Genomic DNA, 19,629 nt, shown 5'->3' with positions numbered 1-19,629 from the left:
TTTACTTGAAAAACTATGTCAGCTATAACACTGTTGTGGATCACTCCTTGTTTCTTCCTCATCTTAAATCTAAAAGATCTCTTAACTGAACATTGACAACAGTGTGGATCCATTTCTGATGTTAGTAGGGCATCTTTTTTTCAGCTGCCTCTATATGAGGGCAAAGAGTAGCTGAGTGAGGATTAGTAATTGGATATGTAGTCCTTCACATGTAGGTCATTAAACTCAGGCTGGCATAGTGACGGGCCAAATTTTTCAACAGCTGTTCAGTGCCTCTCAGGATTCTGTTTATGAGTAATAATATATTTTTTCAGTGTTAATATTTGGCATCCTTATATATTTAAAGCAGAATTTTTAAAGTTACCTTAAAAACCCTCATATTGTCATGGTGGAGTCAATAAGTTTTCTTTTGACATAGCCATTTTAACTTTACAGTCATGTGCTGCAAAAATTTAAGTGATTCTACTATGAATACAAAGCAAGCACCGAAAAAGTGCCAGCAAAAATGGGGAGGGGGGATTTAATCAGAAATTGAAGCATAATATAGAAAGTACAGGAAGTAAATTCATGATGTGAAATAATCTTCATTGATTTATAAAATTCATGTATTTGTTTTTGTGACACATTTATTGAGTTCATGTTTTTGTCTTAGTACTGTTCATACAGAGATAACTAAATCATAATCTGGCCTTGTAAGGAATCCATAGTCCTAAGACCTATACAACATACAATGTGCTTGAGATGCCTATGCATGAAAAGGAGCAACTAAATGCTCTTGGAGACAGGGGATATAGTTTTAGAAATTGAATAATTTTGCTCCATCTTGGAAAGTAAGTGTTTTTCCAGATATCAAGAGAGAAAGGTATTCAAAATATTGGGAGCTATAAAAGCAAAGACATGTCATAATTTGGCACATGATTGAAAAGCTGTGGGTAGGATGAAGAAAAAGGAGGAAAGAATAACCTTAAGGGTTTTTTAATTTGGACAACTATAGGAATGCAATTATGTTAACTGGGTCATTTAGGGAATAGTGGGAGAAAATTAGGTTTTGAAAAAAAATAGTTTGATATTGAATATGTGGGTTCTGGGGAGTATGTAGGATAACTAAGTAGAAACAGATTTAGAAATCATCAGTACATATTTAGTGGTTTAAGCCAAAATAAGACTGAAATCAAAGAGATACTAGTTTATGGGTTGCAAATCTATAATGTCTATGAGGACTAGAAGGTAACAAATGAGAGAAACTATCTGGGAGAAAAGTATCACAAACCTGAGAGACTATTCTCTGTTTAGTCAGGGCACAGGTTCCAAGAAGGAATATGGGCTTCATTACACGAGATCTCAATTTTTAAAGAGCAGCCAGGAAACTGGATTTTTATGTGAAATCTGGTTTTTAAGCATTGGCAACTATTTTGTTCATTTTTTTAAATAGTGAGCAGGCTAAACAAAACATGTGGACCACAGTCAGATAATTGGCAGCCAGTTGGTTAAGTTGGACTATTTGTAGGGTGGGAAAGGGGCTCAGATAGAACCAGAATTTTGTAACAACAACAACAAAATGGTAATAAATACAGTTATGAGCTCCTCCAAATGTTTGGCCTGAGAACATTGGGCAGTCATCACAAATTGCATTATTTTAAGCCTAGTTCTGTTATTTCATTAAGTCTAAGAGTGTCCTTCAGCAAGCTGGGAATGGTAAGGTGTGGGAATAGACTAATGATTGTGAGTACATTAATTTCAGGCCAAGAAAGCAAAACAAATTAGTTTTTAAATTAGTTGAAAGTTATCTAAAAGGCAGAATCAACATACTATAATCATTTCAACTTGTATTTTGATTGATTTAAAAAATATAGGAAAAGCTTAAAACTTGAAAAAATATAACTTAGCCCCCTCCCCAATTAATACATGAATATTGAAGCTCTATGAAGATAATTATGGAGGCATTGTAGTCTGAATCTCCTCATAAAAACAGGTAGAACATCTTGAATAGCAAAACAATAATAATAACAAATATAGACCATGGGTATAACATAACTAAGTGAAAAAGAATCCTCATAAAGCTCATAATATGAGCAGGTGGGAACAAACTGTCAACTTAGTACCAGTATCTGGGTAGGAGGAAACAGTGGGAAGACAACAGAGCATCTGAAGGCCATGAGAATGGAAGGACCCCCAAACTGCCAATAGGTATTCACTGAAAAGCAAGGGAGATGAATATGAGATCAGGAGCAAAACGGACTGACTGTAATATCAGGGTGAGTACAAAGGGAGGAGCAGGAAGGTCTGAAAGTGCTGGAGAGATATGGAGCTTATGAACTCATAAAACTTAATAAACCTGAGCTCCCTTCCTGGACAAAGCCCAACACTAAGGAGAAACTTCTGGGAGTAGAATCCAAATTGAACAGGACAGGGACAAAAGAAGCAAAGAAAAATGCAGGTCCAAATAAAAGTGGGAGAGAGGAGAGAGAGCTCAGAAATGACAATGATACATACGTGTCATTGTATGAAAATATGAGAAAAGGAAGCTTTAGAATCATGAGGCTAGAAAGTTATTATACCCACCCCCTCTCTTAAAGGTAAAGAATAACTTATTTAGCTTAAAAATATACCACAAGAAGGATTACAGTTGAATCCTTTTTAAGTTGTTATAGTAAAATATGAAATAGAGAAAAAAGCGTATGAAAACTATAACCCAGTATTTCAAACCAAGAGAAAAATTTTTTTAATGATAGAAGATAGAACAACATAAAACAACAACAAAGAACTAAAAACCTCAGAAATAAAGTGGAGAAAAGAAGATTTGAAGAGGAGTGACAGAACTCAGAAAAGAATACAAAATATAAAAAGTACACATATATATTCTACCATCTTACTGGGAGTCTTAGTGCAATAAGATAAGAAAAGGAAATAGCTTTCTTAGAGACTACTAGAATAATATATACCAACAAATTGGAAAACCTAGAAGAAATTGATAAATTCATAGAAACACACAACCTTGTAAGACTGAATCATGAAGAAATAGAAAATCTGAATAGACCAATTATAAGTAATGAAATTGAAGGCCCAGTCGTTAAGCGTCTGCCTTCAGCTCAGGTCATGATCCCAGAGTCCTGGGATCGAGCCCCGCATCGGGCTCCCTGCTCGGCGGGAGGCCTGCTTCTCCCTCTCCCCCTCCCTCTGCTTGTGTTCCCTCTCTCGCTGTGTCTCTGTCAAATGAATAAATAAAAAAATCTTTAAAAAAAAAAAAAAAAAGTCTCCAAAAAATAAAAGTCTAGGACCAGAAAACTTCACAGGTGAATTCCACCAAACATTTAAAGAAGAGTTAGCATCTATCCTTCTCAAGTTACTCCATAAAAAATTGAAGAGGGAGGAACACTTCCAAACTCATTTTACGAGGCCAGCATTATCTTGATACCAAAACCAAAGACACCATCAATATTCCTGATGAACACAGATGCAAAAATTCTCAACAAATTATTAGTAAACTGAATTCAACAATACATTAAAAGAATCATAAGTCATGATCAGGTGGGATTTATTCTAGGGATGCAAGGATAATTCAACATCTACAAATAAATGAATGTGATACACCACATTAACAAAACAAAAGGTGAATTATATGATCATCTCAATAGATGCAGAGATTGACAAAATGCAACATCAGTTTATGATAAAAAAAAATTCTTAACAAAGTGGGTATAGAAGGAAATGCCTCAATATAAAAAAGGCCACATATGACAAAGTAACAGCTAACATCATACTTAATGTGAAAAACTGAAAACTTTCCCTCTAAGATCAGGAACAAGATAAGGATGTCCACTGTCACCACTTTTATTCAACATAGTACTGGAAGTCCTAACCACAGTAATCAGACAAGAAAAAGAAATAAAAGGCATCTGGATTGATAAGGAAGAAGAAAACTGTCACAACTTGCAGATATGATACTATATATAGAAAACTCTAAAGGCTTTATTTACCAAAAAAACCATTAGAACTATTAAATGACTTCAGTAAAGTTGCAGGATAATATACAGAAACCTGTTGCATTTTGTAACTAATAACTATCTGAGAAATTAAGACAATCCCATTTATTATTGCATCAAAAATAAGATATCTAGGAATAAATTTAACCAATGAGGTGAAAGACCTGTATTTGAAACACTGTAAGACATTGATGAAAGAAATTGAAGATGATGCAGATAAGTATATATACCATGCTCCTGGATTGGAAGAATTAATATCATTAAAATGCCCATACCAGCAAAAGCAATTTACAGATTCATTGCAATCCCCACTGAAATACCAAGGGCATTTTGCACAGAACTAGAACAAGTAATCCTTATATTTGTATGGAACCCCAAAAGATCCTGAATAGCCAAAGCAATCTTGAGAAGGAGAACAAAGCCAGAGGTATCACACTATCTGATACTATACTACAAACTACAGTATTCAAAACAGTATGGTAGTGGCATGAAAACAGACATATAGATCAATGGAACTGAATAAATAGTCCAGATGGGTTATATATAACCCATGCATATATAGTAAATTAATTTATAACAAAGGAGGCAAAAATATTCAATGGTGAAAAAACAGTCTCTTCCATAAATGGTGTTGGGAAAACTGGACTACTATCTTACACTATATACAAAATAAATTCAAAATAGACTAAAGGTTTGGATATAAGTCCTGAAACCATAAAACTCCTGAAAGAAAACATAGGCAATAAGCTTTTGGACATCAATCTTAACTACTTTTTTGGGACCAGTGTCCTTGTCCAAGGGCAACAGAAGCTAAAAAAAACCAAACAAACCAAATGGGATTATATTGAACTAAAAAGATTTTGCACAGTAAAGGAAACCATCAACAAAATAAAAAGGCAACCCACTGAATGGGAGAAAATATTTGCAAATCATACATCCAATAAGGGGTAAATATCCAAAATATAAAAGAACATACACAAATTAATATCGAACACCCGAACAACCAGATTAAAAAATGAGCAAAGGACCTGTGTAGACATTTTTCCCCAAGAAAACATTCAGATCACCAACAGTCACATGAGAAGATGCTCAACAACACTAATCATCAGGGAAAGGCAAATCCAAACCACGAGTTATTACTTCACCCCTCACACCTAACAATGCTGTTTGATAGCATTTTACCCACAGTAGCGCTTCTTTCAAAATTGGAGTCAATCATCTCAAACCCTGCTGCTGCTGCTTCATCAAAAGTTAATGTAATATTCTAAATCTTTTGTTGTCGTCTCAATGATCTTCACAGCATCTTCACCAGGAGTAAATTCCATCTCAAGAAACCACTTTCTTTGCTCATCCGTAAGATGCAACTTTTCACCTGTTAAGTTTTTTTTTTTTTTTCATGAGATTGCAACAATCCTGTCACATCTTCAGGCTTTGCTTCTAATGCTAGTTCTCTTGCTATTTCCACCATATCTGTAGTTACTTCCTCCACCGAAGTCTTAAGCCCTTCAGAGTACTCCCTAAGGGTTGGGATTGACTTCTTCCAAACTCCTGTTGATGTTGATATTTTGATCTCTTCCCATGAATCACAAATGTTCTTCTTGGCATCTAGATTGGTGAATCCTTTCCAGAAGGTTTTTCATTGCCTTTGCTCAGATTCACCAGAGGAATCACTTATCTATGGCAACTATAGCTTGATGAAATTTATTTCGTAAATAATAAGACTTGGAAGTTGAAATTAGTCCTTGATCCATAGGCTGCAGAATGGATATTGTGTTAATGGGCATGAAAAAAACATGAATCTCATTGTATGTCCCCATTAGAGCTCTTGGGTGACCAGGTGCATTGTCAATGAGCAATAATATTTTGAAAGGAAGTCTTTTCCGAGCAGTAGGTCTCAACAGTGGACTTAAAATATTTAGTAGACCATGTTATAAACAGATAAACAGATGTGCTATCATCCAGGCTTTGTTGTTTCACTGATAGAGCACAGGCAGAGTAGATTTAGCATGATTCTTAGGGGCCCTAAGATTTTCTGAATGGCAAATGAACATTGGCTTCAACCTAAAGTCACAAGCTGTATTAGAACCTAACAAGACAGTCGGCCTGTCCTTTGAAGATTTGAAGCCAGGCATTGACTTCTCTTTAGCTATAAAATTCCTATATGGCATCTTCTTCTGTTTCTTCCACATTGAAAATCTATTATTTAGTGTAGCCACCTTCATGAATTACTTAGCTAGATCTTCGGGATAACTTGCTGCAGCTTCTACATCAGCACTTGCTGCTTCACCTTGCACTTTTTTGTTATGGAGATGACTCTTTTCTTTAAACTTCATGAACCAACCTCTACTAGCTTCAAACATTTCTTCAAACTTTTATGCTAGCTTCAACTTTATAGCTGCCTCACCTCTCTCACCCTTCAGAGAATTGAGGAGAGTTAGGACCTTGCCCTAGATTAAGCTTTAGCTTGAGGGAATGTTGTGGCTGGTTTGATCTCTCCAGACCTCTCAACCTTTCTTCATACTTGCAAGAAGTCTGATTCACCTTCTTACCACTCTTGTATTCAGTGGACTAGCACTATTAATTTCCTTCAAGAACTTTGCATTCACAAGTTGGCTAATTGTTTGGCACCAGAGGCCTAGCTTTTGGCCTATCTTGGCTTTCAACATGCTTTCCTTACTAAACTTAATCATTTCTAGTTTTTATTTAAAGTCAGGGACATGTGATTCTTCCTTTCACTTGAACACTTAGAGGCCATTGTAGGGTTATCAATTGGCCTAATTTCAATATTGTGTCTCAGGGAATAAGGAGACCCAAGGAGATGGAGAGAGATGGGGGAATAGCTGGTCAGTGGAGCACTCAGAACACACGCATTTATTTATTAAACTCTCCATCTTATATAGATGTGATTTGTGGTGCCCTAAAAACAGTTACAATAGTAACATCAAAGATCACTAATCACAGATCACTATAAAAAATATATTAATAAGGGAGAAGTTTGAAATAGTGCAAGAATTACCAAAATGTGACACAGAGTCATAGAGTGAGCAAATGCTGTTGGAAAAATGGCACCAATTTGATCTTCAAAGCACAATAAAGTGAAGTGCAGTAAAATAAGGTATGCAAGTATCTTAGTTAATAATAATGTATCAATATTGGTTTGTTAATTTAAAAAACCCAAAATAAATCTTACAAATAATGTAAGATAATAATAGGAATAACTGGGTACAGGCTATATGGGAAATCTCTGGACTGCCTTAGTAATTAAAATCAATCTGATCCAAATTTAAATTTTGTTTTCTTTACAGTAGTCTACTGAAAGAGAGTCATCGTTTCTCTCCTTAAATGCTAGAAATTCAGTTTTTTTTTTTTGTAGCCAAAGATAATGTAAAGTTAGACTACTCTTAGGGAACTGTCAGGTTATTATTGAATCCTAAGGGTTTGTTGTTGTTGTTGTCAAATATGTGTATGTGTGGAGGTGGGGGTGAGGGTAAAGTTTGTTTAATAACTTCATTTTGGGAGAATTACTATCCTTTTCGGAGAGCCTTAGATTTCAAATGTTTCAAACCTAAGTCTCAAGTTTATTCTTGTTAAGGAAAGACATTTAGTGTTAGGCACTTAGGTTTTTATTTTTTCAAAGAGAATTCTTAAGGTATACCTTTTAAAATAGTTTATGTATTCTCCTATAATTTTGCCTTGGTATAAAGAGATCCTCACATCATAAGAATATTCTCAACCTAACAGAATTATTTTTTGCAAGACCTCTTGAAAATTCTAACTCCCTCACTGAATTGAAAATGCTATTAGGCTTTATTATGACCACTTAGGGGTAACTTGAAGTGTCCTAAATTTTTTTTTCCTATTAATGTCATGTTTTTTTTCCCCTAAGAACAGAGTAAGGTGTTCTAATGTTATAAAGACTTTTTTTTCTCTATAGCTACCTTATAGCTTGACTTACTATATCTGGTAGGGTAATACATTTCCTTCCAACCTCTAGTGGGTGAAGTTCATTATCTTCCAATCTATGAAAATGAGTTAACTCCTAATAACCTCTGATACTCAACAGAAACACAACTGCACTTTGGAATTAGTCATTCATCTTTATGTCATAGTCTCTTATTTGTCACCGCAAAATAGTTGTATAGCAGATATGCCACAGTGTCATGTACTACCAATAGAATTTCTTTGCAGTAGAATTGTTTTAAAATCTATTATTTTATTTTGACCTGGTTAGCACAGATCAATTTTTCCCCCTGTATGTTCAGCCTGGAACATCTAAACACAGCAGTCAAGTGCTCTGTTAGCCACTGTACAAAATTGTGATGGACTTACTAAAGTTAGTGACAGTCCCAATTAATATTTCTCTGTCATCATTAAGAAATCAATTTTTCCACTTCCTATCTGTAATATTTTTTGAGTAAAGGAGAATAATGATTAGGTTTTAAGGTTTATTTTTCTATATTTCTTAAGTTATTTTCACTAAATTAATCCAAGCCTCATTTTTCTAATATGTAAATTGATTGTCAGGATATAGTACAAAAAATCTAAAGTGCTTAGCATAGTGTATTATACATAGTAATTGTTTCATAGATGGCAGCTCTTGTTATTTTTATACTGTGCAGGGCTCTGTCCTGCTTCACATGCCATGTAAAATAGGTGATGAGTTTGGGGAGATATCTTCCACATATATTATACTACATTTGCTCTACTTGATCAACTGAGCAAGAGAGGAGAATGCCTCTTCTTTGGCACACAAAATTCACTGAATATGGAAGAGTTTGGCATTCTTATTTTGTTTCTTGTGAAACAGTCTTAAGTCTTTCAAATGTCTTTGTGCAAAGTAAAAGTTATAAGCAAAATATAAAAGGATGATGTTATTTATTACTAACAAACAGGCTTATTTGAACATCCTATGCTGAAATGACTGTTTAATACTGTGATTCATAGAAGCTTTCTAGTCCAAAGCAAATGCTTGAATGAAACAGCATGTATTTTATTAGGCAATACTGATACATCTTTTATTGGTTGGACTCTGGTAAACACTTGACAACAAATGGTACTTTACCCAAAGAGACACGTATCATGCATGCATAGCATAGTCTAACCACAAGTTCTATGTAACTGTGAGCCTCAAATGGAAATACAAAAGACAGTTTTCATAGAATCATATATGAATCAAACCAGTCTTTAATTTAAATATATAAGAATGTAAAGTTTATGTGTCTATAATGGCTTTATATAACTATGTATGTAACGCAGATACTGTGGAGCACACAGAAATCCATTCAAATGTAAAGCAGCAAAGCACTTTCATATTACCTTGTATTTATATTTCCTGTTATTCATAAAAACTTATATTTCTTCAACAAACATTTTTTTTAAGAATGGCCTTTTCTGTTTACCCCAGGAAAACTTATTATTTATACTTTTAAGGTGGTAGTCACAGCCAAACATTTTATTTTTGTATAGGTACTTTAGCCATGATTTGTATATGAAACTTAGGATAGCAAATAAAGTTTTAATCTCAATAGATGATAAAGACAAACAATTTTCATCCTTCAGTTCTTTATACAAAAATGTATTTCAAGAGGTAATATGCTTAACTTGGGAGGTTTAAAAATTTTATATTTCATTTTATGACCCTATTAAGTTGGCTGTTTTTTATCTGGGTTATCTAAAGGATATAAGTTTAGGGTTAGGATTCTAGAAAAGGGTTTTGAGAAAGAGGAGGGAGGATTTAAGAACCCATTTTATACTTAAACGTGGCTGTAAGTATTTTCAAGTTCATTCAAATAGCCCTTCACCAGTACTTTATTCCCTGACAAAACATCCCCACAGGCACCCGCGACCCACGCCAACCAGCTCATTTTAGTAGGTTTTGCTCATAGCAGGTTTCTCTAGCAGGAGTTTTCAAGGACAAGAGTTGGTTCAGTTAGCATAGTCTTAGCCATACTAGGATATTCACTTTAATTCTAGAGAAATTTCCTAATTAATCTTCTGTAGCAAAAGTGCTAAGGGCTAGAACTCCCCCTCTGATTCTCTTCCTAGAAATGGGATTCAGAAAGCATAGGGGACACCATCTAGACAGTCCAAGGACTCAGACAAGTGTTTCCTGTCATAGAAATAGCTAGAGGTCTACTATAATCTCCTCAATTGGCCTGCTAGGACATTAATGATAGACAGTGCTGATATGCTACAACCCCATTAATTTCACACATAAAGAGAACCATCTAGTTTTCAAAATGGAAAGCTCTAGCTACTATAACATTATTTTGAAGTGGTTGGTGGTGATACAACTTAAAAATTTAAAAATAAATCCTAAAATTCAGAGTGATTTTTAAATAATAGCATACACATAGTATAAAAAAATTCCAAGATGACCATAAAAGACATAATAAAATTCAAATAAGTTTAGCTTAGTTTGAAAATCCTCACCACCCTCCCACATAAAGTGGCAAAATGTACAGATAAGCACTTAATATAGAATGATGATGACTGTGTATTGAGCAGAAAAGTATCATCACCAGTTTTTCTCAAATGTCCTTCAACACTTCTGAATTTATAAGAAGGCAGACCGGTGTAGCTCTCAAAAGTGAAAATTTTCTTGATTTTCCTTCTTAAGTAAAAAAAAATAATAATAATTAAATAGAGTGAGAGACCAAAAACTACAGCCCACCTAAGTTTAATCATTAATAGTGAGTTCTTTGGTGAACTTTGGTCCTCATTTTGGAGTTTGGAATCTGACCTTTCCCCAAAGATAAACATGCTTGTTGCAGGTTCTGAGGAGGGTCACTGCCTCACTGCCATCAGAAGAGTCCACTTCTCAGTGACTCCTGGCTGGGAACTGGATGCATTAGACGGTGGCTAGGCAATATGATTCTCCTCGCCGTGCTTTTTCTCTGCTTCATTTCCTCATATTCAGCTTCTGTTAAAGGTAAGTTTGTGTTTTTGTTAAACTTCAATGTTAATTATTGAGCAAAAAATTGTGTGTGTGTGTGAATAGTGAAAGAGTTCCTAACTAAACCATCTTCAAAACTACATAACTTTGGAATATTCGTGAAGGCATGCCTGGGTTGGAATGGAAACCAATTCAAATTCCTACATACATTAAGAAAACAGAGGTTCCTTTTAGTTTCAGCCCCTTAGACTAATGTGCTCCTTGCTTCAATTTCTCATTCGTGGTCTATTTTTAAAAGGGAGAAAAGAAATGCTTGCTATTGTTACCTGCTGTGGTTGGTCACTCACTGAATGCAGCTCCTTCATTTAAATTGTAAAAGAGGATTTTAAAAAAAACAGTCTTTAAATTTCCTTCTAGTTGCTTAGCAATGTGACATCAAGAAGAATTAGACCCAATGAAAAAGGCATTTGATTTGCCAAAGAATTATGAATGAAATGGTAAAGCATGCATTTAATTGCATTACCATTCAAAAGTGAGAATTATCATAATTGGTGAATTAAAGAAAATAAAACTACATGGTATAGATTTAAGAAATAAGACTTATTATCTTTGGATTAATAGTGTTGCTAGTTATAGTTTCTACTTTAAGACACGTGGATTTTAAAAAACACGTATGAATTGATACCTTTCAGAACAAACATGTTTTATAAGGGATGGTTTCTAAAAGCTGAATGAAATGTATTAATATGGAATCTTGTTTTAAATCAACTAGAATATAAACAAACTCTTTGGATTTCTAAATATTGCACCTCATGTAAAATAATCACTTTTAGAGTCTCTTAAGAGGACACACTGTAAAAACCAATTGATCTAACACATAACTTAGCATGATAGGGTCCAGTTTTAATAACTATGTACTCTAAGTGATATAAAACAATTCACTTATAAACTTCTGAAACACTTTTGGGATAACTAGCTTTTGATCATAAAATTTGTCTCAAGATTTCTCTTGAGAGACAATCTTTGTTATTGAAGCAATAAATGCAAGGCTAAATTTAAATTATTTCACATAAGCAAATCACACTCTAGGTTCTTGAACTAAAGATAGTATTTTTCAGCAGTTTCTAAAGTGTTTATTATTTAAAAATAGAGTCCTTACTTGGTATTTTCTGCCAAATAAATTGTTGAGTGTTTAAAATATGAGGGATTTATACATCATAATATCAAATCTAATACCCTTATATAATTTTGAGAAAAATTATTGAAGTATAGTAGTTATTGTACACTTCTATTTTTTCCCACTCTATAAAGGAGAAAATTGGATAACTTGATGTTTTCCAATGCATGCACTTCTGAAGATTCTAAAACACACACACACACACACACACACAACAATGACATACAGGAAATACAGTTTAGAACATGACAGATAGCTACAGTTTGTTGTGTATAAGCTCAGTGGCAACTCCAGAGTTTTAGAACCTGAAGCTTATGCAATTTAGGGGCCATTTTTGAGAAAAGATTGCAAAAATATCTTACTTTTGCAAATGTTACTGTAAAAAAAGATATGGCATGTGTACACATTGCTAGGGTACCCTTCCAAGACCTTGGAAAGAGCTTAGGGGTGTGAGGGCCCCAAAGCTTAAGCATCATTAGCTTCATGCTACAAGCTACTTACGCCAAAGTCATAAATAAAAAGTAGAGGACTTGACAGCTCTCTCTACCTGGATCTGATAACTTTTTGTATTGTGGTTCCATGATTTCATTATAGATTCCTTGCCCTCTGTAATGATTGACATTTAAGAAACAAACTACTTGTAAAAGTCTATTTTAAAATCAGGCCATTATAAATTTTGGGATCTCATGTATCACCTCAAAACCCATCTCAAACCTAATTATAAATGCAACTGTTCAGCAAATCCCCAGATCTGGGTGGATTCCGAGTGCAGGTTGGACTGAAGAGAAGTAAGGGTAGGATTAGTATGGACTAGGGTCTACTTAGAAGAGATAGACTGAGTGTGAATGTCCTAAAGACTCTAATTTTCCCTACTTTTTTTCAATTGTATTTTATCATGGTGGATCTATTCTCAGTGCTTTCCTCAGGTTTTCTTTATAGTACTTTTACTTTTCCTAACCCAGGCATGAGTGTTCTATTTAATCTTCTTACCTCTAAACCTGAACTGTCCCTTCGCTTCCAGTCTTTCTCTCAGTCCCTAGCCTGACCTGTACATTTCAGTCCATTCACATTAATCATCTTTCAATCTTTTTCCCTTATCCTTCATCCTACTCTTTTACTTTTTGCCTTACAGTTTTTTGTTGGAATCCTAAATCCCATTACCTATCCTTATCACTATTGCATGTGTCTTTAAATCTCATCTTGAATTTACCTAATTTTGATAAATGCATATTTTAAGATATTTCTTAACAGGTTCAAAACTGAGAGTTTTGTTGCTTTTAAATCACTTAAAATTTTTAAATGCATTTGAAGGGGCACATGGAAGAGGTTTTATCTAACCTCAGTTTCAAAAAAATGCCATTTTGCATACTCTATAGAGCAATATCCTAAGAAAGAAATAAGTCAACAGTATAAATAGAATATGCTCCCATTGCACAGTGTTGCCAGATCTCTGAATAACATAAACAGAGAAATACTTATCAAAGAGGAAAGGATAACAGGGACAATATTACAGCAGTCCACTTATTTGAATCCTTTTAGGTTTTATCTCCTGTTAAAAGAGGTAGGAAAGGGGCACGTGGGTGGTTCAGTTGGTTAAGCATCTGTTGACTCTTGGTTTTGGCTTAGGTTACGATCTCAGGGTCATGAGATCAAGCTCCATGTTGGGCTCTGCACTGGGTGTGGAGCCTGCTTAAGATGCTCTCTCTCTCTCTTCCTCTGCCTTTCCCCACTCCCTCTCTCTCTATGTCTAAAAAAAAAAAAAGGAAAAAGATCTAGAATGAGGCCTATTTTTTCCGATGCTTTATCACTTCCAAATCACAGTCAAGAACTGATCTATAATATGTTGTCTGTTTTCACATTCTTTTGACTGGTAAAGTAAAAGTAAGGAAAAAATGATCAACATGATACTTTGGAAATCTTTGGAATTTAAGAGAGGCTACCTTCCTACAAACTTTTTGTAGTTATTTTAACCAGAAGACATCTTTGTGTAGTCCACAAAACTTGGATCTCAGTAATTTAAACATCAAATTCTGCATTCTGTCTGCTATGTTGGGTTGAAAGCAGAGTCAGCTTTTCTCAGCTTGTCATATAATGCTTACCTTTCAGAATTGCTGTGAGGATTAGATAAGACATGTATTTCCTTTATGCCCTCTGTGGAATTTGATAGGCATCATAAAAAGAAGGCCTCTCTGGCCAAAATGTCTGTCCTGGCCAGAAAACCAATGTTTGAATTTGTAGCCATGTCCCCAGTTAAAATGTAGAAGAGGTGGAGGTAGGGGAAGCAAGAGATAGTCACAGACTTTATCTCCTTCAAGGTTTTTTCTGACTTTTTCTGTCTTCTGTATCTTATACCTGAGGTTCTGCCTGATTTGGTGCTTGGACACAGTCTGTTTTTGTATGTATACTCTTAGATACCCGCCTCCCACACTTCCTTCTCCTGGCTTTTCTAGATTCCTATTTCTTGTCTCCTTATGTCCTTTCTTTGAAGGTTTGTCAGAACATATAACTTCACCATCCAAAACTTTCCAGGGGCTTCCCATCTCACTCAAATTCTAAGTCATGTCCCTGCAAATCTCCCTGTCACCCATAGGTACCTATCTGACCTCATCTTTTGTAGTGTCTTTCACTTAATTCCTGCCTCTTTGGCCTCCCTGCTCTTCCTCCATTACACCTACACTGAGCTCTCCCCAGGGCCTTTAAACTTGCTATTACTTCTATGTGTGTGTGTGTGTGTGTCGGGGGAGGGGGGGCGGTTGGAGGGGAAGGTAAAAGTGTGGGGATAGAGGGGAGAGGAATGCTCCTCCCACAGATATCCATGTGGATAGCCTAAATAGCTTTTGCCCAGAATATTACCTTCTCAGGAAGGTTTTCCCTCAGCACTCCTATTCCCTTTCTTGTTTCATTTTTCTTCATTAGCATTTCTAACACTTTGTAATGTACTTATATATTTTTTATTGCCCATCTCCTCCTCATTCAAGTGTAAACTCCACAAAGGCAGATATTTTGTCTGCTTATTAACTACTATAACCCCAGAGCCTAGAAAAATGCCTACCACCCAGTAGGTGCTGAGTATATCCTTGCTGAATGTATGAGTGAATCCCTAGCTCTCTCCCTAGGAATGGAAAAGAGTTCAACCTAAAGGTTTAGGTGTGTATAGTAAAGGAAGAGCATGGTCTCTAGAGCCAGACAGCTTGGGTTCAAGTCCTGGCTCTATCGCTAACTGTCTGGGTAACCTTGGGTAAAATGTATAATCTCTATGCCCTTCCCTTTCCTTATCTTTAAAAGGAGACTAATAATGGTACCTACCCCATTAAGTTTGAAAGATTTGATCCTACTCCTTCACATTTCTTTGGGTTAAGTTAAGCTGAATTAGAGAGTGTGTGAACTGCTCCATATATTAATTATTTTGGCTCACTATACTATTTGACATTAAACTGGCCCTGCCATATTAAAGCCTGTACTAAGATTTTATATAGTAAAACATTATTTTATTCAGGAACAGCTAATTTAAATTTACGTATGTGTAGCCTTGAAATGTACCTTTGTGCTAAAAGTTTACTATTGTTAAATAAACTGTAATATATTTACTATAATTAATAGAGTAAATTACAGGGGATAGTCTTTAAATATCCAATTTAAGGAATTGCCCTCTAACCCCTAAAATTACCTTGGCATTGATCTGTTGTACTGAAATGATATCTTAATTACAAATGGTTTGTATTAATTTTGTAAAACAATTCCTGGCTAACCCTTACTTGAAATCATATTCATTATACCTCAATAAAGCTGAGGGGAGAAGAGAAATCATATTCATATAATTAAAAGCAATATGATGACATTTCCTTAAAATATGTTCTATGGTTCAACCAGGGCAATATTTAGATACTCTGATTATTGATTAGGGATACAAACAAAAGTTTTCTGAAATGGAAGCTTATTTGTTTGTTAGTTCTTATTGCTGTTCAAGTCTATAATTTCAGCAGATGGAGAATAGAACCATCTTTCATTTAGCAAAGATTACTAAGCTCCCACTAGGCACCACTGTGCTAGATGAGGAATGCTTTGAGATGAAGAAAGCACAGTCCCTGGCCTGACAGGTACCTTACAACTGAGACTTGATTTGTGTCACAATCTTTATGCAGGTCACACAACTGGTCTCTCATTAAACAATGACCGGCTGTACAAACTCACATATTCCACTGAAGTTTTTCTTGATCGGGGCAAAGGAAAACAACAAGACAGTGTAGGCTACCGAATTTCATCAAATGTGGACGTCATCTTACTCTGGAGGAACCCTGATGGCGATGATGACCAACTGATCCAAATCACAGTAGGTATCTTCTACCAGAAATGCAAAGATTGGATGTCAGCAAAGTCTTTGTGAAGTGTATCATTCAACGCTTTTGTGCTCTTGGTTATATATCCATTTAGTTTGTTATCTGTCACTAAAATATGTAGATCTACAGTTTTGAAATTTTTGCTAATCAAAAGTGATCTGGTCTTTCCGAGTTGTTGAAACAAGTGAAAGAAGGCATATGCTGGTAAGTAACTATAGCATGATATCCAGTTCTATGTTTTGGATTAATGGGCACATTAAACTAGAATTCATTTGAGATGTTCTAGGTGTGAGAAGTCTAGAATCCATGTCATTTGAAAAATAATTAAGACGACTCTAGCTGAAAGAAGAGATAAATTGGGAGGTCTCAATTTTTCTGAGTTCTTCCATATAACAAATAGAATTACCCATGAAGGAGTGAACCTATTCTGTGTTCTTCGTGAGGTAAGAACCAGGTGCTGGTTCCTGAATGGCAGTGTTTGGTCAGTTATGATAATTTAGATTTATGTGTTGAGAAAGGAGGTCAAATTAGTTGGCCTTTGAGGCCTTGAACTTTCAGTTTTAATATATGGTGATTCCATATTTGCTTTCAAGGGCCTAAAGGCAATAGATTTCTCTAGTAAAGTCAGTTATTCTTCCACATGTTAGTGCGAAACAGGAACACCGTACCAAGATCTATCTGTTCCCTTATAACTGATAAGAGTTGTTGATAAACTTTATAATGAGGTGTCACTGTAATACGTGTACCAAGTAATCTTTGCTTCTTTGGATGTCTCTTGTGTCTTCCAAGTTGGGTCAAAACTTCATCATCCACCTCTCTGAGCCATTTCTCAGTAGAATAGTAAAGTACTCTATGGAAACCATTAGGTACTTCCTTGTTCAGTAACCAGACTGTTCATTTTTAATTTTGTGTGTGTAAGTGAAGTACAATGGGTTAGGATTCCTTTCAAAAAATGGTAAAGAAAGTGAAGAGACCAGGCAGACAGCAACAGTCAACATGAACAAGGAGAGTGACTGACAAAAAAGAGCCACCTTCCAGTCATAATTATTGTAAACCTGAATTCACAGATTTCTTTAAGAATCAGTATTTTTACCTAATTCAAAAACCCAATTTTTGGATACCTTCTCCATTCTTTTAAAGTTAATGGCGAAGTCCTATGAATCATGAATTGAAAAACAACAGAATACCTTATGGACAACCCTGTTTATTGCTTTACCATTTTATTTTCTAAGAGACTGTGATGGAAATAGATATAGCAAGTTTTTCTAACAGGTTTCTTTCCATGATTCCAGATGAAAGATGTAAATGTTGAAAATGTGAATGAGCACAGAGGAGAGAAGAGCATTTTCAAAGGAAAAAACCCACCCAAAATCATAAGAAAAGAAAACTTGGAAGCTTTACAAAGACCTGTGCTCCTTCATCTCGTCCATGGAAAGGTAAAAGTGATTTTGGGGGTCCTACATCTTTTTTCTCCTACTTCAAATTTTTCTTCCCTTCAGTAGTTATTATTTTGAGGTAATCATGATATCATTACTTTCATAGTACATGGAACTTTTTCAAGAACTAATAAGTAGAGATTGCAAACTAAATACTTCAGAAGTAAGTCAAGGCATTGAATTCACATATTTTTTAGCCATTTGTTTCTTATTTTTATGAAAATCTTTATAGTAGAATCAAGTATTTGTTTATTGAGAAGCATTCTTAAAAGGTATATTACTAAATTAGGAAGGATTAGAAAGATATTGTAACACACTAGGTCATCACAGGTGATTGTGTACATCATTCAGGAAAGTAGACAAATTATGAGATTAAAATGATCTAACTTAGATTAATGATATTAACTCATGAGAATATCAGTATCTGGCTAATGTACAAAAACTGAAGCTTTTGAAAGGACATGGCATTCCTAAGGTAGAGTTGATTTTTTAAAAAAGCACTTAGAGCTTATTTAAAAACTATGAGTTTCAAAAGCATTTTATATACCAAAGTAATGAATGAACACTATAATATCCATTTGGAAGTTTGCTCAGAGAATTCTATAAGTGTGCATTACTTATGATTTTATTATAGTCTATTAAAATGGTCTAAATATGTTTGGAATTGAGACACAATTGTGCTCAGTGAATTACTAGACATTACATATGTGGGCTTATAAAAAGCACAGATATTATATTGACATACATAAAAATGTATCTGTAAAGATGCTCAATTTTAGGTACCAAAGTAGAAAAACAGTAAGAGATCATTAGAGTTAAAATGCTACACATCTCCAAAATGTCTCTAGATTAAAATTTTCTAGATTCAAAATAAAGGTGAAAGCAAATACTTTAAATTATAAATTTCAGACATGTGATGTATTGCTAATAATGATGTGCATTTTTATAGAAAGTACTAAAAAGGGATTCTTGTGTTGTTACTTCTACAATCAAATTTGAATCCCCATCTCAAGAATGCCTCTCTTCTCCTTGTCAAAATACTTAGCATGCCTCAGGCTTTGCTCACAGGCCCTTTCTTTTATAAAGTTTACATCCTCCCAACCAGTTAGAAATAACCATCCCTCTTTAAAACTCTCTTAGCACCTTGTAGCTCACTCATGGACCCTTATCACTATCCTTTTGGTCATTTGCATTCATTACTAGATTATGGGTTTCGGTAGAGAAAATTCCCATTCCTCTTTATATTCCAGGCCCTCCCTCTCTCCTTCATGCCCTTCCACTCCCTTCCTCCCCAAAGTACCCAGAACCATGCCTTGTACCGACTGACTTGGTGTTCCAGAAGACTTTCCCAGCATTCTCCCAAACCCCATATTCTCCTAGGCTTGTTTCTATTTGGTGTTTATCACAGTATGTTGAAATTCTCTCCTTGTCTGCAGTCAGTATTCAGAGTAAGCTCATGAGCAGCAATTGTGTCTTTAACTCTGTATATTCAGTGCCTCGCTCATAGTGGGGACTCAATGAATGTAAACTAAAGGAATGAGCATATAAGAATACCTGGGGCTAAAATGAGTTGAACTTTGAAAATGGCTTTGGTTATTGTTTGCTTAATAATAGCTAAATCAGACTGAGCACTTATTGTGCACCAGAGGCCGAAGGTATTACATGAATTATCTCTTCTATCCTCAGGACAGCTCTGGGAAGCATCTTGTAATAGATGAGGAAACCAAAGTTAAGAGCAGTAAAGAAATTTGCCTAGGGTCACACAACTGGCAAGTGGTGGAGGTGGTATTAAAATAGAAGC

The 19,629-nt window shown here is 35.0% G+C and overlaps 1 protein-coding gene across 1 annotated transcript in view; it reads left to right on the top strand.

Annotated features, from left to right (window-relative positions):
- Window positions 1–19,629, top strand: part of MTTP (microsomal triglyceride transfer protein) — a 48,707-nt gene that overhangs the window by 813 nt on the left and 28,265 nt on the right. The window contains exons 3-5 of the mRNA XM_081813133.1: window positions 10,757–10,914; window positions 16,198–16,385; window positions 17,685–17,828. Coding sequence (XP_081669259.1) covers window positions 10,854–10,914; window positions 16,198–16,385; window positions 17,685–17,828 — 393 coding nt within the window. The 5' untranslated portion in view covers window positions 10,757–10,853. The remainder of the gene's footprint in view (window positions 1–10,756; window positions 10,915–16,197; window positions 16,386–17,684; window positions 17,829–19,629) is intronic.

Source organism: Leptonychotes weddellii, chromosome 2 (assembly GCF_054177405.1).
Source record: "Leptonychotes weddellii isolate Sample4059 chromosome 2, ASM5417740v2, whole genome shotgun sequence".
In the NCBI taxonomy this organism is placed as follows: domain Eukaryota; kingdom Metazoa; phylum Chordata; class Mammalia; order Carnivora; family Phocidae; genus Leptonychotes; species Leptonychotes weddellii.
This window is presented reverse-complemented; position numbering and strand designations above follow the sequence as displayed.